The 27,368-nt window shown below is 42.7% G+C and overlaps 2 protein-coding genes across 3 annotated transcripts in view; both read left to right on the top strand.

The window, feature by feature from the left end:
• Positions 1–8,244, top strand: part of FASN (fatty acid synthase) — a 45,139-nt gene extending 36,895 nt beyond the window's left edge. Inside the window, exons 37-43 of the mRNA XM_068413115.1 lie at positions 223–465; positions 1,989–2,177; positions 2,688–2,915; positions 3,368–3,588; positions 4,178–4,276; positions 4,402–4,653; positions 5,790–8,244. Coding sequence (XP_068269216.1) covers positions 223–465; positions 1,989–2,177; positions 2,688–2,915; positions 3,368–3,588; positions 4,178–4,276; positions 4,402–4,653; positions 5,790–5,927 — 1,370 coding nt within the window. The 3' untranslated portion in view covers positions 5,928–8,244. The remainder of the gene's footprint in view (positions 1–222; positions 466–1,988; positions 2,178–2,687; positions 2,916–3,367; positions 3,589–4,177; positions 4,277–4,401; positions 4,654–5,789) is intronic.
• Positions 8,245–9,589: 1,345 nt separating this feature from the next.
• Positions 9,590–24,255, top strand: DUS1L (dihydrouridine synthase 1 like). Of its 2 annotated transcripts, XM_068413391.1 has the most exons (13): positions 9,590–9,882; positions 12,086–12,194; positions 13,104–13,154; positions 14,871–14,983; positions 15,734–15,816; positions 15,919–16,022; positions 16,982–17,126; positions 17,745–17,841; positions 18,207–18,295; positions 19,036–19,202; positions 19,788–19,825; positions 21,357–21,432; positions 21,772–24,255. In XM_068413391.1, exons 1-13 carry the CDS (start codon positions 9,646–9,648, stop codon positions 21,921–21,923), a joined length of 1,461 nt encoding a protein of 486 aa, XP_068269492.1. In that variant the 5' UTR covers positions 9,590–9,645; the 3' UTR covers positions 21,924–24,255. The 2 variants fall into 2 exon arrangements, with proteins under 2 accessions (XP_068269492.1, XP_068269494.1); XM_068413393.1 differs by lacking the exon at positions 18,207–18,295 and having other exon boundaries at positions 17,745–17,903.
• Positions 24,256–27,368: the final 3,113 nt, after the last annotated feature.

The following is a 27,368-nucleotide window of genomic DNA, read 5'->3' as shown; positions in this document are numbered from 1 at the left end:
ATCACCAGAAACTTGTGCACTTGTCTGGAACGATAATGAATGTTGAAGGCTGTTTCCTCTCCTAGCTGTTCCCCTGAGTCATTCATGTGTGAATGAACACAGACCGTTTAACAGTACAAAGGAAATGCAGGCCTTCGCTTAGCTGTTTTTAACTCCCTTTTGTTGCTGCCATGTGCTTTAGTTAGTTGCCTAGTGCGTTCTTTCTTCTGATTTCTCCTCCAGGCCTGGCAATCCAATGGGGAGCCATTGGTGATGTGGGTATCCTTCTGAAGACAATGGGAAACAGAGAGGTTGTGGTTGGGGGAACCATTCCCCAGCAAATCAGCTCATGCCTGGAGGTGCTAGATATGTTCCTGAATCAACCTCACCCTGTCATGTCCAGCTTTGTACTAGCAGAGAAGGTCTCTGTGAAAACTGAAGGAGGTAGTCAGCGGGATCTTGTAGAAGCTGTTGCTCACATCCTGGGTAGGTGCTCTCAGACAAGCACTGCTGGGCAATGTCTACGATCTCAATGCTTTTGGAAAGCAGTGGTGCTGCTGTAGGTGCTTTGTTCAGCATCTCCTCCTGATTTCCTGTGGTGTGGGTGTGGTGGTGGTGTTGTGGGACTGCTTGTTTCTTTATTTTTTCCTTTACACTGCTCCTTCTCTCCAATAATCAATTGTATCTTCAGTGTGGGCTTTTCTCCCTTAGTGTGTTTACACACATGCACACACATACTTCAGTGTCTTGGGTTTTGTTCAGAGCGGACTGGTGCCTTTCTCCAAATGGAGAATCGACAGGAACAGCCCCCCAAAAGCAAAATTCTGGGACAGCGCATAATACGGCAAATACATGACTAACTTTGAGTACTATTCCAGCTTTCAAACATTCACCTCGGGATGTCGCCATGCTACAAAAAGTAGCTTTTATGTACTTAGTGACTAACTGGTAGTGTATTCTCTTATCAGCTCTGTCTGTCGTCCCATGTGAACATCTAGTAACCATAGCTTAACTACGCATCACAAGAAGTGCCATGTCCTCCAGTCTGTTTTGAACCTGCTTCCTTTTGCCATTGTGTCCCCTGTTCTTGTGTTTAAAGCGAATAATCTGTCAGCTCTACTGTGTCCCGCTTCAGTTGTCTTTTTTTGCAGACAGAAATGTGTACTGATCCTTCGTTTTCTACCAAGAAAGGTAGTGATAAATTAAGGACAGTCTCCTGAGTATTACTTAAGGAACTGTGTGCAGTTACTGACAGCAAATCTGACCTCAGAGAACAGACATGGCTTTCGGAAGTTATAGGAAAGTGTCTGGAAAATTTTACCAGCTGTAGGGTTAGTTTGGAAGGAGAGAGTGTGTGAAGACAACAAAGGGAGAAGCTAGTAAGAAGCCTAATGGTGGGAAGGGTGGCAACAAGGGGCAGCACAAGGTGGAGGAGAGGAGGAAGAGCTGTAGATGCAAGCGTTATGAGAAGTCCTTTACAGGTAAGGGAAGGGTGAGAGACTTGAACAGTGTGAAAATTGAAGGGGAAGAGGTGATGAAGACTAGAGGAATCGCCTTCTCCTCCAATGTGATAGACATCAAGTGTTGCAATCAACCATCATTGACACTGCTAACTGTTTCATCTCATGTTGTAGCTGAGGGTTAGTTGCATTAGGTCTAGGACCGCAGTTTCAGTTAGAGCCTCCAGTATGTGAAATTCCTCTAGCTGACTGTTCTAAACTTGGTCTAGAGCTGAAGCGATAATGTTCTCAGCTATTTAGCTGGACTGATGTATCCCCTGTCATAAAGCTGTGCGCATTTAACACGTACTCTGAAGACTAGATCCCACGTGGCCACGTGTGGGTTGTAGAAGAGGTGACTTGTGAAAGCATTAAATGATCCTGAAAGGTAGTTCTCTGTAGCTGCAGGTTATTCAGGTTTTAGGAGAAAGAAGGAAGCTGAAAAGACTGCTATAGAGGCCTAGAGCTGAAAAGAAATTGGCCTTTTGTTAGTATGCTGTTTTTTCTCAGGTGTCCGTGACGTGAGTAGTCTGAATGCTGAGAGCTCCTTGGCAGACTTGGGCTTGGATTCCTTGATGGGTGTGGAGGTGCGCCAGACACTGGAGAGAGACTACGACATCGTTATGACCATGAGAGAAATTCGACTCCTTACAATCAACAAACTGCGTGAACTTTCTTCCAAGTCTGGGACAGCAGAGGGTATAGTGTCTGGATCAGGGTTGCTACCAGTCACCTAAATCCAAACAATTATGCTCCCAAACTGTTGCTTTCATATCTAGTGATATAAGCCTCTATCAAATAATGAAATAAAAGGTTATAGCTGAAAGGCTTTTAAGTGACAGACATGACACTGAAGTGCATTGACCATTGGGTCAGGCCCATCAGTTCCGGGTGCAGGGTATAAGAAAGCATGAAAGCTGCTTTCTTGTCTGGCTAGTATCTGCCTGCATGAGTACTCTTATGCAGATGTGTGCAGGATGTAACTTGAGGAATAAACGATGTATTGTCATGCTCACTGTAAGCTAAAAGCATATGCAGTTGCTGCAGAGCAACTGACAATAGGAAGATCCCTCTGTGTCTGCCTTGATGATTTAGTGAGCCAATGGGCTGATCCAGAGCAGCCCTGAGATTCTTCTTTAGGACTATGGCTACATGACTAAGACTGATCCTGAATCTGATTGTGTTTGTCTGGTGTGCTTCCCTTCAAAGAGCTGAAGCCATCCCAACTGATGAAGACAGGCCCAGGCGAACCTCCAAAACTAGATTTGAACAACTTGTTGGTGAACCCAGAAGGGCCAACGATCACCCGTCTCAATGATATTCAGAGCACAGAGCGCCCTCTTTTCCTCATTCACCCCATTGAAGGATCCATTGCAGTTTTCTATACTCTTGCCTCCAGACTTCATATGCCCTGCTATGGGCTCCAGTGCACAAAAGGTATCTCAGTTCTTCAGCATCTTGAATTTGTAAACATAACATTCTTAATTTTAGTTGCCTTATAGAGAGAGCTTTGTTTCTAGACTCTTAAACTCTGAGGATCAAGCATCAGTACCTATAGTCTGCATCAGGTTGTGTCAAACACCCCCAGGTAACGAGAGTACTAGGCTAGGTTGAAGAGCTTATGTACGGGGGAATGGAACCATTGGATGTTGCCTTGAGTCCCTGCCAGCAGATAACCATGCAGGAGAAAAACAAGGCATGCTGTTCTGCCTGTCTCTAGAAAGCAGGAACATTACTATTCCTTGTCCAAAATGTAAGTTGCCAACCATAATTTAGAAACGTAACTTCAAAATAACTTGGATGTTTCCAACAGGGTTGTTTCTGAGCTCATGAAAACATAATTGTCTCTGCTAGTATGTTTTCACTGGACTCTCACTTCCATGTTCTAGCTGCTCCCTTGGACAGCATACAGAGCCTGGCAGCCTATTACATTGACTGTATGAAGCAGATACAGCCTGAAGGACCTTACCGCATTGCTGGATATTCTTTTGGTGCCTGTGTAGCCTTTGAAATGTGCTCCCAACTGCAAGCACAACAAAATGCTTCCCATGCACTCAACAGTCTATTCCTCTTTGATGGGTCTCATTCCTTCGTTGCAGCATACACGCAGGTAAGAGATACAAAGAAAATCTTCTGTCTGGGGACCATCCTGTGTCATCAGGGCTCATGTTCTGGGAGCTTACTATTGTAGATATGAGCCATCTGAAAAGCTGACAGACTTTTTTTGAGAGGGGCGTTTGGGAGACAGTGTAGACAGTGGATTCTTAGGGATGGCTGAAGGGTGGAAGCATATGAGGGGTGGTCTTCCTTAACTGGCAAGGGCTGAAACACAAATGTTGCTCTTGCTAATGTAAATCATAATATTAGTATGTCTTGTGGGAGATCCTGGCGCCTGCAAGACAAATCCTTGTGAAGGGGTGCTAGGAAACCTTGCTTAAGCTTTCCTTTCCATTTTCATTGTACTTTCTAGAGGATACTAGGCTCTTGGCAATTGCTACCTGTGGATTTGCTTTCTAATCTGTCCTCAAGGAATCTTCCTCCTCCACCCCACCCCAAGCTTCAGTCTATCTTTTTTTTTTCTTTCCCCCCCTCCTCCCTTTTTCACGCTTTAAAGCCCTTTGTTCTGTAATTGTTTGTATCTAACATTCAAGGTCAGGCATATCCCTCTCATGTTCACGTTTTATTATTCTCTTTTTCAGAGCTACAGAGCCAAGCTGACCCAAGGGAATGAGGCTGCACTGGAAACTGAAGCATTGTGTGCCTTTGTTCAGCAATTTACAGGCATTGAATACAACAAGGTAATGTTTCTTTTTTTTTTTTTTTTTTAATATCTCTTTATGTTGCACAAGAGGAGTGTGGGTTTTTTGTTTAATGGAGATGGATTCTCAGAGACTAATGGGAAAAAAAAAATTAATATTTCCAGCTGCTGGAGGTTCTTCTGCCGCTGAAAGATCTGGAGGCTCGTGTGAATGCTGCTGCAGACCTGATAACTCAGATTCATACAAACATCAATCGTGAAGCACTCAGCTTTGCTGCTGCTTCCTTTTACCATAAACTGAAGGCTGCTGACAAGTATATACCGGAGTCCAAGTATCATGGAAATGTGACACTGATGCGAGCAAAATCTCACAATGAATATGAAGAAGGTCTGGGTGGAGACTACAGACTCTCAGAGGTCAGTCTGAGGCTCACTGGTGACTGTTGAGGTTCTCCTGATATTTGGGGGAGCAAAAGAAAAGCATGGAAGATCATCGTTACTGAGGGAGAAGGGACGAAACCAACCTGAAAAAAATGATCGTTCTGTAGCTGTTGTGCTCTAGCAAGAATTAAGTCTCCAAAAGCAAATGAGTTGATTGGTTCCAGGCTTTTTCTCAGGGTAGTGAGGGCCAGGAGGAGTTCTAGCCTCTATATTGGAAAAGTTTTTCCTATAGTTGATTCTTGCATCTCTCTAGATAGACTTTAGATAATAAAGATGTTAAAAGGGTATAACTTGACAGAAGTAACTTTTAGTCTCCTTCTTTCACTTAGACCCTTAAAGTTTGTCCAATGCATGAGGGCAGACTTCTGAAGAGCAAGCGTCAGCCTTTTGACAATAGAGGTGGCTTTTTCTTAGTTACCTTTTGTGGACCGCTTAAGTTAGTATGTGGGTTTCTTGTGGGCCTAAAAAACTTAGCTTCTCAGCCTGTAGTCCAGATAAGGTCACTGTTCTTTATCCCTTGTTCACATAAAAGGGTTAAGTGTCTTACATTATGGTACAGATATCAGGGAAAAGGAAGCGATTTTCAGAATTACCGTCCTGCTTCTGGCATCTCCTATCCCTTCAGACTTCTAACTTGTATTTGTTATTGATTCCAGGCTACCTTGTATGTTGTTAAAGTGATATAATGACGTCAAAGTTACGTAATGACCTTAAAGGAAGATTTATGGTGCTGGGAGAAAGATCAGGTGGAGCGGAGGGTTATTTGATTTTCTTAAGGGCTCGGAAGTAGCTACTTCATCATTCATTCTTTGATATCGTAGGTAAATTATTCTGTTAGTATCAGGTTGCTTGGCTTCCTGCCTGGCTTATATTTGAGTGGCTCACCTGCCAGGCTGTCAAACTATTGTGCTTTAAAACACTGGCTCCAAACAATGCCCTGTGTCTGATCTATGAAAATGTGTCAGAGTAAAACTGGTGCTGTTTTCAAATTAGATTGATAGAGACAGTGGTGTAAACTATGAGTAACTTAGAAGACTGACAAACCTAAAACAGATAGATGACCAGCTGATGGTAAGTTGTGAATGTAAAGTTTTTCTTTCTCGTATCTGCAGGTATGCGATGGGAAAGTATCTGTCCATATTATCGAAGGGGATCACCGCACCTTATTGGAGGGAGATGGCGTTGAATCAATTATCGGGATCATCCACAGCTCACTCGCAGAGCCACGTGTCAGTGTCAGAGAGGGTTAACAACTTCTGCTTACTGTCAATGGTGAAGAAAATGCCAACAACATTCCTTGTTATGACAGACCCCAAGGAACTCTTCCTGTTGTTCAACATCTCATCTGCTCTGCTGCCAGAACTGGGAAGTCCAGCTGAACTTGACTGGTCCTTTTCTCTCTCTTCCTTGCTCATCTTTTCCTTTACCAGCTTTTATGGGTTCTCTCTTCTTCCGTTCCTATGCTTTGTTTTCCCCTAGTATCCCTGTCCGTGTTACTCTAGTGCTGTGACTCTGTCACTGTGCACTGCAATGAGGGTTCCCCACCAATGGTTGCTTCCTCTACACCCTTGGCAGTATGAAAAACAAATTTAGGAGTAGGTTTCTTGTGCTCTATATTGTTTTGTCTTAACAGTATTCCAAAGGGTATGTGATAGCACTTGTTGACCAAGCCCAGTGAGCAGGGAGAGGAGCTGCAGCTGATTTCGGAGATACCTTTTGTCTGTGAAGAATCTGTCTGTAGTTAGGTCAGAAAGAGAATTCCATTGAGGCTTTTGTAACTATATTTTTTTAATTTGATATATTCTAAGTATTTATTGTGTCAAACCAGAGACTTCTTACTTGGTTTTAATTTATCGTGGGTTATAGGAGAAAAGAAACATTCCTTTTTGGAGGGGAAGGTTTATTCTACAAGGGGAAGTTGCCCATTTGTTAAACCAAAGTGCATCTTTGGAACAGGCTGGTTTCTTTTGGTTTTTTGTTTTGTTTTGTTTTTCTTCTTTCTCCCACTGCCCTGCCCTGTTCAGAAAGGAAAAGGTAGAAGGGAGGGTTCTTGCCATCATCCACTCTTTTGAGGAGAGGGAGGTGGGGAGGAAGGGTGGATTGTTTGACAGATGCCACTGTATTGAACAGCCTTAACTTGAGTGTGGTAAAAATACACAAAGCTGTCCCTAGGCAGGTGCTTTGTTTATATTTGTGCAAGGTTCTGTGCTCTGCTGTATCAGAACCTTAGTAAAGCATTAAGATTATTACTTTACCTTATTCCCTCCCACCTCCCATCTCACCACCCAGAGGACATTTGGAACGGGGTGAGGAAATAGAATTCTTCAACAATAACTGAACAATCCTCCTACACCTGCTCTCCCATAACCAAAGCTCAGGCAAACATGCAAGCTTCTGCCCAAAGCCCCAGTATATTTTGCTTAGCACAGGGCTTGCATAAGCCTTGTGTGTTCATTTTCCTCTCAGTAATGAGACTGGAGATCCCACATAAGTTAGCTAAGTAATCAGTTTGATGGTATGATTTTCAGATATAGTACCTTTTTAAAGGAAACTTGCATAAAAGTCAATTAAAAAAATTTCTTGCCTTTGCTATGCTGAATTCTGTCCTTTCTGAAATCAGTGAATCCTTGCTACACTTATGATACAGAGGAGACCTGGGTAGCAACAAAGCACCAACTAGGAGGAGCTGTTGTGCCTCTCAGAACTGCTGTAAAACCTCAGTTCTCTCCATCTTTATCCCCCAGTGAAGTATCCTGTTAGTACAGGAGCACTCCAGTGGCAGGAATGGGTGGCTCTTCACTGCAGGTTCTGACCTAGTGTCTTTTGCTTATACCACCCTCTGTTGATAGTGGCTAGGTTAACTGGTTTTAGTTTTATAACGTATTTCTTTTGTGAAATCTGAAATAAAACCAACTGTCAATTGGTTTTTGACAATTTTGTCAAACCAAAATGTCAGCTTAAAGCATTTCCAAAATAAGTCTTGTTCTTTTTTTTTTTTTTCTTTAATATTTTTTGGTCTGAAGTGTGTCTTTTTCTCTTTGGCTTTCCTAGTATTAAACAGAATTGATCACTGGTTGGCTTTTTGTCTTATTCTCTACCACCATTTCTTAATCCTGTGTTTCATCTGAAATCTCTCATTTCTTGGTATAAAGCAAAAACAGCTGCTGGCATATCTGATTTGGAGTATGTAGAAATAATAAAAATAATAGACAACTACTACTTCTGGAGCGTGGCTTCCTGTTGCCATGGTTTAGGTACCTTAGATAAAACCAAACTACACACCCACATGATTGAAGCGGAAACTCTCAAATTCTAACTCTGGCTCTGTTGTTGTGGTTTTGGACAAGCCATTAATGCTTCTGCCTCAGTTTCCCCATCTGTAAAATGAGACTAATAGCATCTACCTCAATGTTGTTGAGAGTGTTAGGCAATGGGTATAACTGCTATTAAGTTGTTAGGTATGATGACTAGGTGTTAGGTGGTAACAGAAGGAGGGAAGCGGGCAGTGTGTGAGGGTGAGGTGCCTTACAGCTGCAAAGAATCTAATACTGAAGAGTGGCTATGTGAACTGGGCACATGTGCATACTATGGGACTGCATTATAACTAGTACATACTATTTGTGCACATCCTAGCATAGGATGCTACATAAAACAAAGGTGGAGTGGTTGGTTGGTTTGTTTTAAATTTAACTACTGGCAGTTGTAGTGAGCATGAAAAAAGAGTTGAAAGACTCCTACTTGCCTTGGTTGTATTGAAAACCTAGAAGGAGAAAGGAGTAATTTAAGCAAACAGGTACAATAGTTCTGTGCTAAAGTGTTTAACAAGTCTGAATGGGCTATGTGGAGAGAGCAAGGACTAACGCTGTTCCAGCTGTCGAAACAGAAGTTGGACAAGTTCTCTGTGTAAACATAAATGTGCATGGTCTCATCTAAGCAAAGCTTGAAGGTACTGGTTTAGTAATAGAAGTTCCTCAAGCAGAAGGTTGTTTTGGTTTTGTGTTTTTCTCTATAATTGTCTAACTATGAGTTGCTGGCCTGTAACCCATTATGTAACTGGCCGCTGAATACAGTGTGCCAAAAATAAAAACCTTACTAGCACTGATGCTGCTTCTTGTTTCTCAGTAGTCTGTCAGATAGACAGAGGCAGAACAATAATACAATGCAAACTCAAATACTGCAGTTGCTTGTTTTGAGAAGTCAAGGGCAGAAGCCAAGTCCTTCACATCTACCCTTCTCTGTGAAGTTGAAGTGGGAGTCTCTTGTCAGCTGATACTCGCTTTCCCTCCTCCTTTTCAGCTAGCTTCTCACAGGCTTCTCTGCACCATGCTGGTCTTAATCTTGAGACTGAAAAACACAGTCTCCAGTTGGCCCTATAAACTTATTTAGGCTCACAGTCACACTGCTATTCTGAAGTGGTGGGTGGTATACCTGAAATCTGCAATAATGCCTTAATAGTAAGAATAAGAATGTACAGCACAGCACATGTAGTCATAAGCATTAAAGCTATTAACTTTGTTTTCTATTCTACCACCTTCCTGAGGGGAAATATGCCTCTCTTGCCAAAGATGATAGCTAAAAAAAAATGCACGAAGGGCCACAGTTTAACAGAAGTGGTGACTTTAAATAGCAATACCAGACAGCAAAAGTAGAGAAGCTTTCTGGTGCTGAGACGAAAGTCGAGTAAAACCCAGGGCGCGGCCTCCTCCCCTCACAGCCGGCCTGGCGCCTGCCCGGATCCTTTCGCGCGCGGCCCCTGCTGCCAGCGCCGCGGTTTCCGGAGGGGACGGCGCGGGGCTGCACCGCTGAGCCGGCCGGAGCGAGATGGCGGTGGCACCGGCGGCCGTCTCGCTCCCCTGCCGGGGCCCAGCGATCGCGCCCGTCTCCGGGCCTCTGGCGGCGGCTGCGGGCCCCGGTGCGGCGGCGCGGGGCGGCAGGTGCCGCAGCGCCGCACGGGCGGGCAGCCGGAAGATGCCGAAGCTGCGCGGAGAGGCCTTCTGGAGGGAGACGCTGCGGAGCGCCCACTACGTGGTGGCGCCCATGGTGGACCAGAGCGAGCTGGCCTGGAGGCTGCTGAGCCGCCGCCACGGCGCCCAGCTCTGCTACACGCCGATGCTGCACGCCCAGGTCTTCCTCAGGGACGCCAACTACCGCCGCGAGAACCTCTACGGCGAGGCCTGTCCCGAGGACCGCCCGCTCATCGTTCAGGTGAGCGCCGCGGGCCGCCGGGCCGCGCCACCGGCGTCCGACCCGGCCTCCCCTGCCCGGTCAGCCACCGCTCCGGGGGCGGTGGCGGGCGCTGCCGGGAGGAGCTTCCCGGGGCTCACCGGATGACAGGATGACAGAAATCTCATTTTAGTCACCTAAATACCGCTAACAGTACTTGGCTCACGAAGATGAGTGTTGTTTTATGTTTATTGCTTGTCTAGTAAAGAGGATTTGGTATCTTAACCACTGGAGCCTGCAGCACTAGACTTCTCACAGGATTTCAGTCCTCTACACCTCATCTTTAGAGACAGAGTGCAGCTGGTCTTCTAGAGTCAAGTGTTATTCTAGATCTGATGCTGCTCAGGAAGGATCACAGTTTTTTGAGTAGTTCTCTGAAATCATGAACTCAGCACTTAGGTATAGAAAAACGATGCAAGGAAGATAGGACACACTTTTAACGTTGTGTTGCTTCTGCTTCTTGAGTACTGTGTGAGGTTCACATACTTCACTCCATCCCCAAGAAAGAGGGAGGGGGGCCTGTGGAGCTGGAGAATAATGCAGGGAAAGACAGACAGCATGAACAGAGGGATGGCGTGATTTCCACATGCAGAGCAGTTAAATGGATGAGGACTCTTCACCCTGGAAGAGAAGTGTCTCCCCTGACTGAGGGGAGAGATAAATCTGTGAAAGTATGACTGGCTTGAAGATGACAAATGGGAAACGAGTGTTAAGTAAGGGCAGTGATAGTTACAAACTGCAAAATTCATTACCATGGGATGTACTGGATGCTGAAAGATTACATGAGTTTAGAAAGCAAATGAAAGAAAACTCTATTGAGGGTCATTAGGTGCAGGAAACACCACTTCTGCTTCCAAAGCCCTTGAAGATGCTTTCCAGCTTCTGCTGTTCCCTAGGCATCTAGGGGTGCAGGGAGCAGAGCAGGACGAGGTGGACCTTTGGTCTCTCTCAGTACAACTTTGCATATTCTCCTTTTTCCACAGGAGGTAGTTTCTTTTGCTGAAGAAAAATCAAGTGGCTGAAATATAAATAAGTCTTAGAAAGCTGTAAGTCTTTTGAACACCAATCTTTAGCTCAGTAAGCTGTGTGTTCTGGGCAAGCCTACTCGAAGAGCGTCAGTTACTGTGAGCTTGATGTATTATCCTTCTTCCCACTGGCCACTGTGGGACATAAGGCACACAACTAACTAGGTTAATCTTTGGATTGACCCAGTACAGCAACCCTTACTGACTTCTGCAACATTTCTGGGCGGGCTTGGGTTTTAATCACAGACTCTTAGAAATAGATTAGGCAGGGGTACGTCTGAGCCCAGCCTGCTCTATAGGCTTTGTGTACTTTGTAAAAACCCTCACTGATGTGGCTTGGTTGGAGGCTTTCCATTGTTTCAATCATCTCGGAGAAAGCAAACGCCTTTTCTGGTTTTAGTTGGTGTCAGCCATAATTTATGTAGTGCTGTAGGGTTTAAGTAATACCTTCTGCTCACATGTGTTTGAGTTTAAACCCATATTTAAAGATGTGATAGCACTGGTTTTTGTTAATAATGAATTTTAGAAAATCTGTTTAAAAGCATCAATGCGAAGAATAGTCTGGCTCTGTCCTCTTGAGCAAAGCAGCTTCAAATTAACCTAATTTTTCTTAATAATTTGATTTTTGTACTGTGCTTTAAGTGTAATTATAATTAAATTAAGACTGAGCGTTTGACTAACAGCCCAATGTGTCTATTTCACACTCCACACTAATGTGAATTCATTTTAGAGGCAGTGGTGCTTATTGCTATCTACAAAGTTTGAAATGTCTCAAGACCCAGAGACACCACAGGTAGCTCTTCTTCTGCACCACTTTTATGTACTAAAATGCTATAGATGTTTGTTCTACAGGGGATTTTAAGAGTTGTTCCCTTTTATGCTTGGGGGCCACATATAAGATATTCTACAAATATTTCTTTGCCTCTGGAATGTTCATCTTTCTCATTTTGTCATTTGAAGGTTGAGGATCTTTAGCTGGTAAGTGTCACAGTTTTTGTTTGTTGGGGTTTTTTTTGAGAAGTGGTGTTTGCTATTATTAACTGCGCATATTATGGCTGTTTTCTGTAGCAAGTAGTTGCTTCATAATTATATCATAATGTGTTGTCAGTAGTTGAAAAAAGCTATTGCCTGATTATTTCCCTTTTCTTTGTCTTTCCCAGTTCTGTGCCAATGACCCTGAAGTGTTTGTCCAAGCAGCACTGTTGGCTCAGGATTATTGCGATGCCATAGACCTAAATTTGGGTTGCCCCCAAATGATTGCAAAGAGAGGTATGTGCAAATCTGAACCCTGGATAAACAGAGAAATGGCATCTTTCAAATGTGAACATTGGCAATAAAACATCAAGAGGACCAAATTAAGCCTTGGTGTGGGGGGGTGCCTGCAGTATTGCTGAAGTCAGACTTAGTTACACACACTTTAACAGGTAATGCTTTGTAGTACCTAAAGCAAAAATTAGATATACTAATAATTAATTCCAGCTTCTCTTGAGTGACAGCTGTTGTGTCTAGAATATCCTTCAGAGAACGTATTTTTAGCAAGAGCTTGATTTTCTTTCTGATTTCAGTTGCTAAAACAGCCTAATTTTGCAAAACTGCATTTAAAGTTATAACGTGCAGGCACTTAATGTCTCCTGTTTCCTTGATACTTGCACAGAGTTTATTCACAGTAGCGTATAAGAGGATAGCACCTGCTGAATCCCTTAGAGATATTGCAAAGATAGCTATATTTGAAAACCAGAACCAGTGTTTGAAAGTTTTGGATCAGTTAGGATGTTGAGGAAAGATTTGTGCAGTAACTGCACAGTGTCTTTCAGAGACTAAGAGCAAATGATCAGTGGTGTACAGGGCAAATAGATCTTTCAATCTGATGAGGTTTTATCCTGAAGGGAGTTTTTAAACACCTGGTATAAACCCCTGAAAGTTGGACTTTGAGCTGCCAGTGTCAACACACCAGCCTTAGGGAGTAGCAGTGAAAGTAGGGTGCAGGGCTTCATTGTTTATCCTGTAAATCTAGGGTGGCATGGGGAACAGAATGATCCAACTCTTCCAGTTTGGGCAACACTGTTTCTGCCAGTGAGGCATATGAGTGTCTGGATCTTTGTATGTGAACGTTTATGAAAGCTGTATACTTCAGTCTTACTCTTCTGTTCAAGTCTGTCATACGCTGTTTTATTATAGGTCACTACGGGGCATTTCTGCAAGAGGAGTGGGATCTTCTTCAGAGAATGAGTAAGTATGTAGAGAGGCTTCACTTTAACAGGGAATTGGGTGAACTTATAATTTAGAGGAGGTTTAGGGATTTTTGGGGAGGGTTGTGTTTGTTTTGGTTTTTATTTTTCTTTCTTAGTGTATTCCAGTGGCACCTGCAAGATATTTGGTGGTATCCCACGACAAACTCATGCTAGATCTGCTAAAAGACTTCAGTACCTGAAAGAGACTTTAGGTGAAAGTGAGTCAGTTAAGTCCCAATCTAATGATGGCTTAGTGGCTCTCCAACTCTAGAAACAGCAAAACTCCCTGTGCCTTACTTTTTCACTTTGAAGTTCTTGGGTGCCAGGAGTTGTGTTTCTGCTTGAAGCCACAGTTGCCCTTTTCTGATAAACTCAGCATACTCTTTCTGTCCACACCATAGCAAGTTATGCCTCTCTCTTCCAAATTTGTGTAGGATGTTTTCAAACTGTCAGTAGCAGTTGTGAGCAGTATCTAATTTTTTTAAGAAATACATTCGGAACTGATGTAAAAAGCAAGGTTTTGGTCATTGTGTAGAGCTGAGAATGTGCCTTCACCCCACTTCAAACCAAATGTCTGAACTGTGAAGTTAGAGTCTTTCTTCTGTTTGCATTCCCTGTGGTTCAGGGAGTCTTGAATGATGTTTGGCACAAAGGCACTGCTGAGAACTTGGGAGGATAGACAGTGCTTCCCTGCCCAGCAAGTAACCTCATAGTTGTTAGGGCACTTTTCTTAGGAGTGAAAGATGCAAATCAGAACAGCCTCAAGGTGAGAAGAGAACCCAGGTCATCTGGTTGGGTGAGAAGCCAGGCTGTCTAGTAAGAGAGTTGTCTTATTAGGCTATTGTATAAAAGGTGGGCAAAGCTTCCTCTTCCTCCTTCTCCCCCAGCCTTCTTTAAAATGATGGAGTGCTGTTTTCTGCTTACACCTGTATACACCTTGCTTGCTCCTTTGAAAGGGTGATGGGAAGTACCTATCATTAGATTTGGATTTGGATTAGAAGAAAGCAGGTGACTTACTACGTTATACATCCAAGCTCTGAAGAGAAGAGAATTTCAGGCATGCCATTGCTCGGTGTTTTCCTGTTGGCTGTCTTCGTTAGCTCTCTTTTTAGTAGTTTTCCGATTCCGTGCACTATGTAAAGACTGGGGGAGTGTAACATGTTGTTCTAGATTTCACCCTGACTCTGTAACCTACATTGACTACTTAATTGGGTCCACAGCCTACCTCAGTTGATAAGCCTCTGCTTGCCATGGACAAGACTCTACTTGTCATGATTATTTGGGTGATAATAAGGAAAGAAACAAAGCATCTCTTGTAGGAAAGGTGGACAAGCAAGTGTTAATGTTGTTGGCAGAGTAGGAGGAGTACAATAGCCTGTGACAACAGTAAACCTGTATCAATGATTAAGATTTGAGGGGGGTGGTCCTTGAAAGTGAAGGTTTGATGCAGTGAAAATGTCAGGGCTGTTAAATGCTGACTGTGTTATGCTTTCTTGTCAGAATTCAGATTTTGTGTTTCATGTTTTACTATTACTTGATTAACTTATGCAATAAGGATTGCAGAGGACATTCCTGATTGTTTAAGCAGCAAGAACTGCATAGCATTAACTTTTCAGGCTTTTTCCATACCACACTCAGTATCAAATCTTGAGGAGAGTAGGCACTTTTCATAGCATTGTGCAGTCCACTTACCTGTCTTTTCAATCTTTCCCAGTTTTACTGGCTAACGAGAAGCTCTCTGTTCCCATCACATGCAAAATCCGCGTTTTCCCAGAAATTGACAAGACAGTGAAGTATGCACAGATGCTGGAGAAAGCTGGCTGCCAGGTAAGGAGGCAGCTGCTCCCTGTACTCTTGCATTGGACATGTGTCTCTATGTAAAGCATCTGATGACCAGATCTCAGTGTACCTTGGAGGTGAATAGGCTGCATTGTATTACAGACAGAAAAGGGGATTACACGTATTTGCGGTCATAGGCAGCAGGTCAGTAGTATGACATGAAGGACATCATGAGTTCAGTCTCTCTTGTAATCACTGCATAGTGCAGCATCCTTCACTGTGGTTGAGCATTTCAGTCTGACATAGTGCTGGCAGGAGGCAGTGTGAATGCATGAAATCCACAGGGCTATCGAAAAAAACAGCATCAAAGATGGCCACCACTAGTGAAGAAATAGGCAGCCTTCTAGGGTTTGACTCCAGTTACATCGGAAGAGATGGTCTGTAGTTAGAGCCAGTACTGACAGTATTCAGGCCTTCTGCTGAGGAGCAAGCCAGATCAACATGTTACACATTCCAAAGCGAACAACAAATGGGAGCCAATGCAATAGGAAATCTGTAGATTCTCCCAAGATACGATCTTGTCATGCCATGGAATAGCAAGCTGAAAGAAGCGCAAGACCATGCCATGGCAGGTGAGTTGCTGATACCTTTTTGCGATACCAAAGTCCCTGCACTGTTGAAATAGCAGTGGGAATTCAGTGGCATCTATGAAGTGTATGTAGTGAAGGGAAATTTTTGTCAGTGGATTTGTTCCAGTGGTTCATACACGTGAAAAGTAAACGTCACTTTGTGTTCTAGCTGCTGACTGTGCATGGCCGTACTAAAGAACAGAAAGGACCGCTTGCTGGCGTGGCATCTTGGGAGCACATTCAAGCTGTCAGGTTAGTAAGCAGTACCAATCTTAGTGGATTTCTGCTAACACGCTATTTTCTGTGTTGACTCTAATTCTCAATTTCATGCATCTGTTTTATTCACTGGTACAGAAAAGCTGTAAGCATTCCTGTATTTGCAAATGGAAACATCCAGTGTCTCAGTGATGTGGAAGAATGTATCCGTAAGACAGGAGTGCATGGTGTCATGAGTGCAGGTAAAGAAAACAAACTCATAGTAGATGAGAATACGAACTGTTTCTTACTCTTAGCAGCCCCATACACATTTATTAAAACCTTACGTCAGACTGACTTGGTGAACAGCTTTGATTGAAAGCTGAGTGGCCATTCTCTCTCCTCTTATACTGGCCATCTCTTAACCAGGACCAGGAATCACTTAAGATTTGTAAGAATGGTTAGGTTGGACTTGTAGTACCATTGTGTGGACAGCTCAAGTCTAATTATTTGACAAAGGCATACGGGACTCCTGTTGTTCTGGAATATTTTCATGACATCTGTCAATCAGTTGAATGGTTTTTGAATGGATCTTGATGCAGTAAGTGCGTCCGCTGATTAATATTCCTGCAGATGGTTTGTGTTGGGTTGGGACAAGAAAGAACTGGCATAACTTCCTACAGGAAGAGCTAGAATAGACATCAGAAAAAGCTTCCAATCACTCGCATAGTTAAAGCAATGAAACGTATTTTCTGGGAGGTTGTAGAATCTTATTTTTAGAAAATACTGGTTAACAAAAGGCGTGTGAACCTAGTAGAGAAAAGCATAGTGAGAAGCAGTATCTGTAAACTTAGGCCAGGCAAATCTGAATACAGACATAAGGTAACACACCCATTGTCCAAGTATTGGACAACCACTGGGCAACAAAAGCAATGTTTTATTAATTTTTTTACTGTCTTTGGGTCAAAATTGGATACCTTTCTGGAAAACGTACTTCAATTAGATTTGAGTGATTTAGCTCAATTAAGAATTGTGCAGTGAAATACAGTATCCTGAGGTCAGGCTAGAGTTCTGTGGACCCTGTGTTCCTCTCTGTGAGTACATGGGTGATGTGTCTGTGACTGGTAGAATCACAGCAGAGCTGATCAAGCTCCAGAGCCTAGATTTTGTTTTCTGTTTCAATCCTGAAATGAAAGTTTGAGTATTTCTTTTCATTCCCTAGAAGGTAATCTTCATAACCCAGCTTTGTTTGAGGGCCGAAACCCATTGGTGTGGGAGATGGCTGAGGAGTATCTGGAGATAGTGCAGAAGTACCCTTGTCCATTGTCTTATGTTAGGGCTCATCTCTTCAAGCTCTGGCATCACACGTGAGTATCTCCAGAGAACTCTTAATGTTTTCAGGGCTTGTCCTGCTTAGCAAGTGTCTGGCTTTTCTGGACAAGGATTTGTTTGGCCAGAATTTGTATGCTGCAAGGTTTTCTTTCCTGGGCCTGGCTGGAGAGAATGTGGGCTGAGGCCTTTACCCTTCACTGCGTTTCTGGGAAACAGGCCATGGGGAATGAACAAGATACCACGAGATAAGCTAGGGCGTGAGCTCACAGCACATCAGCTACCGTGTGGTAATTGCCCATATGCACACAGGCACTTTGTGGCTAATGTGAGTTAACTAACTCCTTGTTCATTGTGAGGCAAGCTGTCTTGCCTTTATTGTGGAGTAAGAGTATGGCCATGGGCAGTTACCGAGGAGGAGGTGATGCACTGTACGTTCATATTAGCTCTCGAAGTTGTGTGTCAAGTGTTTATTTGGAAAAGAGGGGCAGGTATGTGTGCTTTTCTCTCGACTTACAAGAAAGAAGATAAGCTTCTACCAGAGGCAAGTGCAGCAAGAAAAATCTATAAAATCTTTTATAAAGACATTTTTTAGTTTATCTCCTCAGTCTAGCAATAATGAATAAACGTGACTTGATGTTTGGGATTTGCCTCAGGCTTCAAGTTTACCAGCAGCTGCGTGAAGAATTAGCAAAAGTGAAGACTCTAGAGGGCATTGTAGATGTCAACAGGGAGCTGAAACTACGATGCCAGGTACCAAGATGGGCCCTAATCTCCCAGAACAACACTGTCCACACTTGGTGGGAACTTACCACGTATGTCATGCAGTTGATGTCTGTTAGTTACTTCATTGTAACTTTGTGGTTTACCAGCCTTGATATTGGTAGTTTACTACAGTAGCAGCCCCTTAAGCCTGAAGAGCTTTACATGGGATAAAGTTGATTTAGGAGTTACGAATCTGCTTCAATTAATCTATCTTAGTAGAGGTTTTTTTGCCTTTATTTAACTGTCAGTAACTGTTGCTTTAAATTCCACTTTGTGGTTTCCTGGAGTTTGAAGTATTATTTAGAGTATTTCCTGAGAACTCCAGGAAAACTAACTGTAACTCTATGCTGCAGGAAGAAATAGCTAATCAGAAAGAAGGAGAAAAGCCAAAAGAAGGGTTGCCTTTTTTCCACTGGGTCTGTCAGCCATACATCAGGCCAGGGTGAGTTACCTATTCTAACATGGACAGGTACCCATAGGCCTTTCTCACCCATACTGTCAGTACAGAGCCATCCAGTTCTGTTCTGGTTTGGTTTTTTCTTGGTTATTGCTTTGTTTGTGGGGATGTTCCTCATTGCATGCATCTTCTCCTTTAGACCCCACCCCCCAGATCTCTCTCTCTCTAGAAAATAAAAACAAAGAATTCCACTGCAGCTCAGAAAGAGAACCTGATGTGCAACAGATACGCTACCTGACAGTACTTTATGTAACACAGATGTTGCTGGTAACTGCCAGGGTAGCAAAGATGGGAATTAAATTGTATTCTGTAAAGGATGCTTGTGTTGTATGGACAAGCTTTTCAGATAGCTTATTGCCTTTCTGTTTTGAAAATTGGGCTGGAGAAGAGAATAAGCAAGATTAAGACTTAAGTAAATACTTAAGTAAATTAAGTAAATACTTAAGTAAAACCTGATAATAACAGGTTAACAGGTGCCTAATTTAACTGTCCAACTTTCATTGACTTTCCACCTGATATATCTGACAGTGTGTCTGTTACTAACAGCCAATGTTAACAGGAAGGTTAGGTTTTTCTATTCCACTTCTAAGGGCAATGATACTTCCTTGTAACTCAGCCATGATAGAAAGGTTTACTGTTTACCCAGATTTCTGTAAACCAGAATAGTGGCCAGGGAACACTACATCTTCCCTTCAGCCAATTTAGGATGATATTCACTGTTTCAGGCCAAAGGAGAGATGCAAGGAGAATGGAGCCAGTGGGACTGAAAAAGGTGTGCGAGGAAAACGTGCTCTGGAAGAGGAGGAAGATGGAAATTCTGAGCTTCTGTCAAAGAATAAGCAAAAAAAGAAGTTAAGAAACCCAAATAAAAGCTTTGATCCATCTTTAAAACGTAAGTTCCATTTATTGGCATAAATGCATGGAAAGCTGCTGATACCACATTTGACATGAATTGCCACTATTTATTTTCCTTGTTTATGTAGTCGTAGAAACTTCTTTAAAAAGAGGGGGGATTACTGGGAAGTTTCAGTAGTAGGCAATGTGATTCAAATTATGTTCATTAGTAAAGAAAACAAGGATCAAAGAAGTAGGTCACTGATCCGTGATAAGCGTCTTTTTAAGATCAAAATGCTTTACAAACTAAATTGTAGCTGTCACTAGTATTCAAAATTGGAATTTCATATGCATTTCAAGCAGATGTCCTCTTTTACACTTGGCGTGAGGATTAAAATTTTCTATGTTTGGATTTAGCTTAGAGGCACTTAAAAAGTCAAAGTATCTTTACCTTTGCACTGTTCTTTGAGGTACTGTATTTTTATTTCAAAGAGAGTCTCTCTCTCTCTCTCTCTCTGTCTGGCTAGAAAAGTGCCAAGCTTTGTCTGGTCCTGAATTTTTTAAAAATTACTTCTTCCACATAAAAATAACATTGCTGAAATCAATATCTCTCTCTCTCTCTCCCCCTCCCTCCCTCTTCCAGCCAAATATGCAAAATGTGATCAATGTGGAAACCCTAAGGTAAGTCAGTGCCAGTGTCCATTAAAGCACTTCCATTAAATGGAAATTAAATGACCATGGGGTGGTCAATGGCTCAATGTCCAGCTGGAGATCAGTGACGAGTGGTGTCCCTCGGGGGTCCATGTTGTCCCAGGACTGTTTAATATCTTAATCGAACAAGAATGAGCACCTAGTCATTCTCAGCTCTGTTTTTGCGAGCAGATTAACATCAACTTTCACCATTAGCAATGTTAAACAAGCCAGCTGTTTTCCAAATTGTGTATAGCATATATATTTGAAACTTTATATATGAAACGTCAAATACTTGATATTAGAAAAGAGTTCCTTTTGTTTGTTTGTTTTCCCTTGGGGAACATAGCTGTCTCCTTGACAGGGAGACATTGCTGAGCTGAGTGAGCAGAGTGTATTTGTTGCTGCTAATATACCGGTGCATGCAGACATACAAGCAGGGTGTAATAAGATGCAGGGAATAATTTTGTGTTGCAGCTAACGAAGTAGCATTACAGCTATGAGGGTGGGGAGCCAGGGACACAGGCGTGTGGGGTTGCTCTCTTTTGTAACGCTGTTACAGCACCTTAGAAATAGCAGCCAGCTGGGGCTCAATTTGGAGCTGCAGCTACAGAAGAAAATGTTTTTCTTGCTGTAAATTATTGGAAAAACACTGAGTATTCACCTGGCCTGCTTTCAGAGCCATCCTGTTTCATAGCTAATCCACGTGACACAGCTTGGTGCGTCAACCATGATTCTCTGAAGCTGGGCTTAGTCTCATTTTTGTTTTGCTTTTACATCGCTGTAATGTTGCAGGCAGCCCTTGAAATCTTGTGACTGGGCCTGTATATTTTTTTCCTTTTTTCCCCTAGATCGTATTTAATTGGGGTGGAGGGAGACACGCCAAACAACAAAAACCCCCACTTTCCTAAGTGATCACTAAGCATGTGTGAGCCAAGGCACCACAGACACCCAGTCTGGTATAGCCAAATGTCAACTAGCCAAGACTCAGCTGCTGCTGTCCCCTAAGGGTCATATGTTATATTTTAATATATACTCGGGTACATTTTAAGCTGCAAGTAGGGAAGTAATTGCTGTGGTAACATTTATTTTAGGCATAGCTACAGATGTTAGCAAGCATGTCAGGCACTGTGTTTCACATGCTACTTTTGCAGAGAACTACAGCAAGCTCACCTGCAACACACATCATAATGCTTGTTCCAAAGTGCTTATGGCACGTGCCTGCTTACGTTGCGTAGCTCAGGCTGCCCAACAGATTACTGATGTTGTAGAAGTTGAATGTGGAATTTTGTTGTTTGGTTTTTTTGTTCTCTATGTACAAACAGTTGAATGCTGTCATCAACTCTGTCATGGTCATTTAGGCAGTCACACCTCAGTCTAATATACAACTTCGTGGTTTTGGTGTTTTTTTTTTTCTCCCCCCAAAGGACTGAATGTGCAGAGCTGTATTGGTGTTACTTTTTATAGTAAACAATGTTATTTTCACTGATACAAGCTTCTTTACACCCCCATCCCAACACAGGGCAATAAATGTGTGTTTAACATGTGCCGGGGCTGCTGTAAGAAAAGAGCATTCAAAGAGACAGCAGACTGTCCAGGTAAGCGCAGCTGTCCTTACAAGTCATTGAGCAAATGTCTTATCTGCCATGTATATTCATTACTTTAATCTTTAGTGTGTTTGTGGGGGGGGGTGTTAAAATCTACATACATAGCTGTCTAAAATTTTATAGTACAATTTTAAAAACCTGCTCTTCCTTCTGTGTATGATATTTCTTCTGCTTCCAAAGCCTTGGGATGCATAGTTTCCAGACTATGAGGACCCATTTTTTTATAACTGGAAGGAATGAGCTGTTCTGTTTACCAGTGCAGAAATCTCATTTCAGTTTGTTTTGTTTTCTTTTTTTTTTTTTTTTTCCCCCCCATCCCTACTTCTTCAGGTCATGGATTACTTTTTAAGACCAAATATGAAAAAGCCCTTTCATGGCAGAGTAGTCAAAGAGTAACTCAAAACCCCGAGATCAGTTGGAGAGGAGATGTAGATGTGGGGGAGACTGCTGTACTGAAGGAGGCTGGTGACAGTGCAGTGTGAAGTTTTGGAAATGAATTTGGAAAGAGCTCCTGCCCGGCCCTCTGCTTCCCTGGGCCAAAGAACATGCTGTCTCCAGCTCATCGTCAGCTGTGTGAACTTGTTCCACCGGTTTAAGTTCTGGAAAAGTTTTATTAAGTGCTTACTCAGGGAATTATCCTGCATTTGAAATAAAAAGGATGCAATTAAATTTCTCATGCTGTGTTTTAAAGACTGAAAGTGCAGCACTGTTGGGAGGGGGCAACCTATATAAGCTGCCATCACAATCTGCCTCTTGTATGGTCATTAACCCTTCATGTCCTGTTTTTAATATTGAGGAATAAATTTATTGTATTAGAACAGCCTTACTGAAAAGAGCAATGTCAGTGATGACTTCACTAATAGAAAATGGGTCACATTTGTCTGAGTTTCAGCAGGCCACGTTTTCAATGCAGAAAGGAATCTAGCAGTATGTTGAAAACATGATGTAAAACTATAAGATGTTGCCATAACCACATTGTGTATTAACAATTAATTTTATACAGTATGATAAAGCTTAATGGTCTCCCATGAGCCAAAGGTTGGGGGGAAATGAAATCTCTGTTTTAACAGAGAGGGTTGTCTGAAATTATGTGCTAAGTTAGAACCTTTCCCGGCTCAACGTGTCATACTTACTTAATGATATGATCATTCTTTTTCCTTCCCACCTGATAAATTCTGTGAGAAGTGTGTCAAAACCAGATGCAGGTCTACACATGCAAGACCCCTACCTGGCTTTTACCCTTTTTGCCCTGTAAGCTTTGTGTGTGTCTCCCTGGCACTTGGTTAGTGTCACCTTCCAGTGTTCAGTATGCTGTAAAGAATGTCAGCAGCCAAAAAAAAAAAAAAAAAAAAAAAAAAGTTCTCTCCCTGTGGTCTGTTTCCTGAATGCCATTTACTTCACTGCACGTGTAGTGAGCCTGCTCCAGAGCATGCTGCCGTTTCCTGCAGCTGTGGACTGAGCATCGTTGCTGCAGAGCTGCTAGCACCTTCTTGGTGCACTGAACGCAGCAGGCCCGTTAATGCTTTCCGTCTTGTCACACGTGGCCTACTGAAGGCGCAAAGCACTGGTGCGCTGTGGAGCCTGTAAAACGTGCGGTCCAGCCGTGCTTGGTCTGGCAAAGCTGGCATGTTACGAACAGGCCCTGTATAGCACTAGAGCCTTTAACTGTAAAAGCTACAGTTACACTGGGTATGAAAGGAAATGAACAGGAAACCCAGCACCCAGAATACTAGGTCTTTATAAAGCACTGGCAAAGTGTCTGCGCAGCGCATACAAGCTCTTGCCTTGGAAAAGAAAGATTACTGAACAGTAATAAACCAAAAATCAAAAGTGCCTCCAAGGTCAGAAAACAAATGCAGCAGCAGCATTTCTGAAAACAGGGGAGACCCTTCCTGCCCCACCCCCAATCAAAAGAGGGGCTCAAGACTTTTTTTTTTTTTTTTTTTAATGACAGAAACACAGCACTTCCAGGAATCAGGAGATAACAGCATGCCCTGATTATTTTATAAACCATTTTTAACACATATTTTTTTTGTCTTCTCAATAACCATTCCCTGCTTGTGTGCGTGTGGGGGGTGTATGTTCATGCATGCACACGTACACACGCCCCCTCGAGCCCTGGCAAGATCAGTTTGTATTTCCTAACCTGCGTTACAAACTATGTTATAGTTTACAGTCATGAGCTCATACGTGGACTGGAACAGTATGCTGAAAAACACCCTGAACTACTAGTAGCTGTAGACTTATTCAATCCATGGAGAAGCGTTCTCATTCAAAGCATTAATAACAAGAGAGCCCACAAGCAAGGTTTAACAGCTCCCTAAGCAGAGCACCATTTGTGAAGCGGAGGCCTTGGCCTACCCTTATGTCACTCACCCTTGCGCTGACTTTCTTCTACTCTGTGTTCAAATTTTCCGTGCTGTTTCTTTAGGTACCTTCCCTATCACACGATCATGTGCACCTTAATCTCTCTGGACATTTGTCTACATCTAGCTAGCTTTTATCTAGCTGTTCCCATTCATTCACACTAAGTCCTCTAGACAGACCTCAACTTCACATCCGTTTAGAGGCTGGACTTAAATGCTGCCTAAGATTTAGTTGTGGCTTTCTACAGATTATGACAATAAAAGTAGTTCAAACTGCTCTATTGAGTCTCCCCATTTCATTTGCTCGTTACTTGAACAAAGTGTTTTCCGTGATGTTCTGGGAATAGCATCTGCCAGACTTAATCAGCTTGTTAACCAAGACTTTCAACAGCTTTCATAATTTCTGACTACCCTTGTATTCAAATAAAGTTTAGACACTAAGCTGGTAGGTGTTATTCTAGCTTGCCTTGTGAATTGGAACGAGCACAGAAACCGAGGGGGAGGGAAAGGGAGGGGCATTTACCAAATAGCCCAGTGATCAGTGTGGGAGAACCAAGTTTAAAAAAATGCTCCTCTGCCTTACTTAAAGACAGGAACTTGAAACCACGTCTCCCACCTCCTGTGGAAATAGTCCGCTTCTTCCCTCGTGCTGGCATACCCTTTAAAGCTGTCAAGTACTCTGAGTTCCCTGGTCTGGTCGAAAAGCCCCTTTTCTGATAAAAAGCTAAATGTTCATTATCACGGAATTTCAAACTGCTCACCTGACTCCTTCCCGTTTACACAGTTTCCCAAAAACACCCGAAAGCTCACTCATTCTCCTGCTCACTGTGCCAGAGAAAATTCACAAAGTCAGAAAAGGTGTTTGCGTGAGAAACAACCGCTGTTACACCACCATAGTGGACTGGTGCTGTGTGAGAGATTGGGGTTATATTCTTAACCACACAGTGGGATTTTAGAACACATCTCAAGAGTACAGTCTCATCACAGAATCACTTACCAGTGTGAAGAAAGGATCAAGCTGGCTTTAGGCTCCTAAATTCAGGAAGGGCCTTATACTTGGGAATCCTAAATGGACGCACTTCTAGACAGAATTAGTATTTAAGGCATATTCGTCCCCGTCTCTTCTTCCAAGGCTTTTCTTAACAGGCAATGCAGACATGCACACTTATCTTGTTAGCTCCCGTCCTATGACATGGCAGAAGACTGCAGGACTGGCACACTGTTCAGTTAGGCACTGCAACACAAAACTCCCTTTGTGCATCTAACTACAAATCACCACACTAATGGAAAAAAGTTGCAACCTGAACTTTCATCAGACATTCTAGAAGATGATAACCTTGCTGTTAGTAAGGTAAAGATGGCCAGTGTATCATTTTTCTTAATAAACAATGCTTGTGAATTAGGAGGCACTATTACAACATGAGTAAAGCCGAGCCATTTACCATTCATGCTGGGTACAGCTGTACCTACACTAACTAGGGATTACTTTCAGGCCAGGCGATATACTAATTATCCTGTTTACCTCTCATCAAAAAATTGCAGCCTGCCAACTCAGCAACATAATGTCCTCTTTTGTTTCTATTTCACAGGCCCTCAAGAAGATAGACACTATTTAATTTTAATGGGAGCAGGGGGGGAAAAAGGCAGTGCTCTGCATGTAGAATGATGGTGAAAATGATCCTCAGTCTTTGGGTTTGAGGGAGATTGGATTCTTGTATCTAAATCTGTTTTTAGAGGCACACAAGAAAAAGCAGTAGTAGGTCACCTGACAAGAAGAAAGCCAACTGCCTTTATTTGGCAAACAGCTTATGAGATATCAGAGAATTTAAAAAGGAAAAGGAAAAAAGACAAAAAAAAAGCAGTACATCAAAACAAAGACTGAAAACCCTGGATCTCAGCGTGTATTTACAGGGTACAAACTTCAGGTACACACAGACTTCACAGTTACATAAACTACAGGCACATGGAGTATAACAGTCAAAGCTAGAGCTGCAGAAGTATTAGAGAACTGAAACTGGTTATCTGTGGGATCAAGGATAAGCAGATTACCCAGCCTGATCTACCACACAAGACAGATTTTCAGGTCTTGCCACTTGAATTCTTGTTTGAATTAGACCGTCTGCTGCTAACGCTGCTACCCTTCAGTCTGTAGCTTTTAATAAGTTTACTGAAGCCTAAGCTTGAATTATTTCTTTGCTGTGAAGAAACTGTCTTGCATTATGAATTTACCAAACTTCTAACTACTGAATCTCGTACATTTCTCTTAGAGGTTGACATACCCTATTAGCCTGTTTCTGTTCCCTGTCTAATAGGCTGATCAAGTTATCCTATGAGATAGTCTAAAGCTAGGTTGTTCTATCAGACCCTATGAAACATTGAACGGAATTCACAGATCCATAGGAACGCAGAAGCCAAAAGAGTATCAGCTGAAGTACAGAGCTCATCTGCTCGGCAGAATAATTCATCCCCTATTCCCTAACAGCATTAGAGAGAAGAGGAAGTCAGCTCCAGACCAGTTTGGTGTTTGTCACCCTACTGCAAACTCGGTTGATGGACTAGTGAAAAAATGGAATGCTGACTTGTGTTAGTCACAAAGGGATGGCACAAGAAAATACTAAGAGCACTGTCCTGTGGAGCACACTGCTCCCCCATTGTCATCTGCTTCATATAAAAAGTAATGAAGAGGATGGCATAAGAACCTCAAATAGCCAAATTAAGTTGGCTGAGACTTTACTCTTAAAAAAATAAATAAATTTTTTTTAAAAATCAGTGCTTGACCAGCACTTTCTACCTATGCATGATGGGTCATTATCAGAAGCATTGTTGCTATTATTAAAGTTTCCTCCTTTATTTCTTTGAAAGTTTATATTACATTGCCTGTATCAGAAATGATACATTACTCAACGGCAGTTTTGGGAGCTGTCCAGACAATGGAACAATGCTGAAATTTCAACTAATTTACGAAGTAATGCTGAGACCGTTACGGTGGAGTCCCAGAAACCAATGTACAGCCCATACACGCGTGGCCTGGGGCAAAGACAGAACTCTTACTTTCTCCCTCATCCACTGAAGTCTCTCAGATGACCACAGCTTACCGATGATGCTACATCCAGCTACAGTCCAAGTGGTAATATAATCTTCTCCTACAGACCTCCCTCTACAAATCTTGGCAACGCAGACCACTATGCTGGACAAGCTCTGGACAGATAATTACCAATTATCCCCAACTACTCCAACGCAAATGTCATAAAGGCAGTTTCTACATCACCGCTAAAATTAGTTGTGCTCATTAAAACTGCCTTCACCAAAAGAACCATGTTCTTTCCAATTGTTTTTGCTGTATCCCTAGCTAGGTCAGGTAAAGAAAGGAGGGTTTACTCTGCATGAGGACACCATCAATTATGGCCTACCACTGGCCTCTCCTTCCTCATCAACAAAAAGGTGCTGCACAAGTTCATGAAATCCACTTCAGTAAGTTCCTCTGAACATACCCTAGGCATACCAGCATGCTACAGATCCCACAAAACTTCATCCCCTGAATTACCTTGGTGGTCACAGGGA

The sequence above is a fragment of the Nyctibius grandis genome, chromosome 15 (assembly GCF_013368605.1).
Source record: "Nyctibius grandis isolate bNycGra1 chromosome 15, bNycGra1.pri, whole genome shotgun sequence".
Classification (NCBI taxonomy): Eukaryota; Metazoa; Chordata; class Aves; order Nyctibiiformes; family Nyctibiidae; genus Nyctibius; species Nyctibius grandis.
Note: the sequence above shows the minus strand (reverse complement) of the source record. Positions and strands in the feature narration are given on the sequence as shown.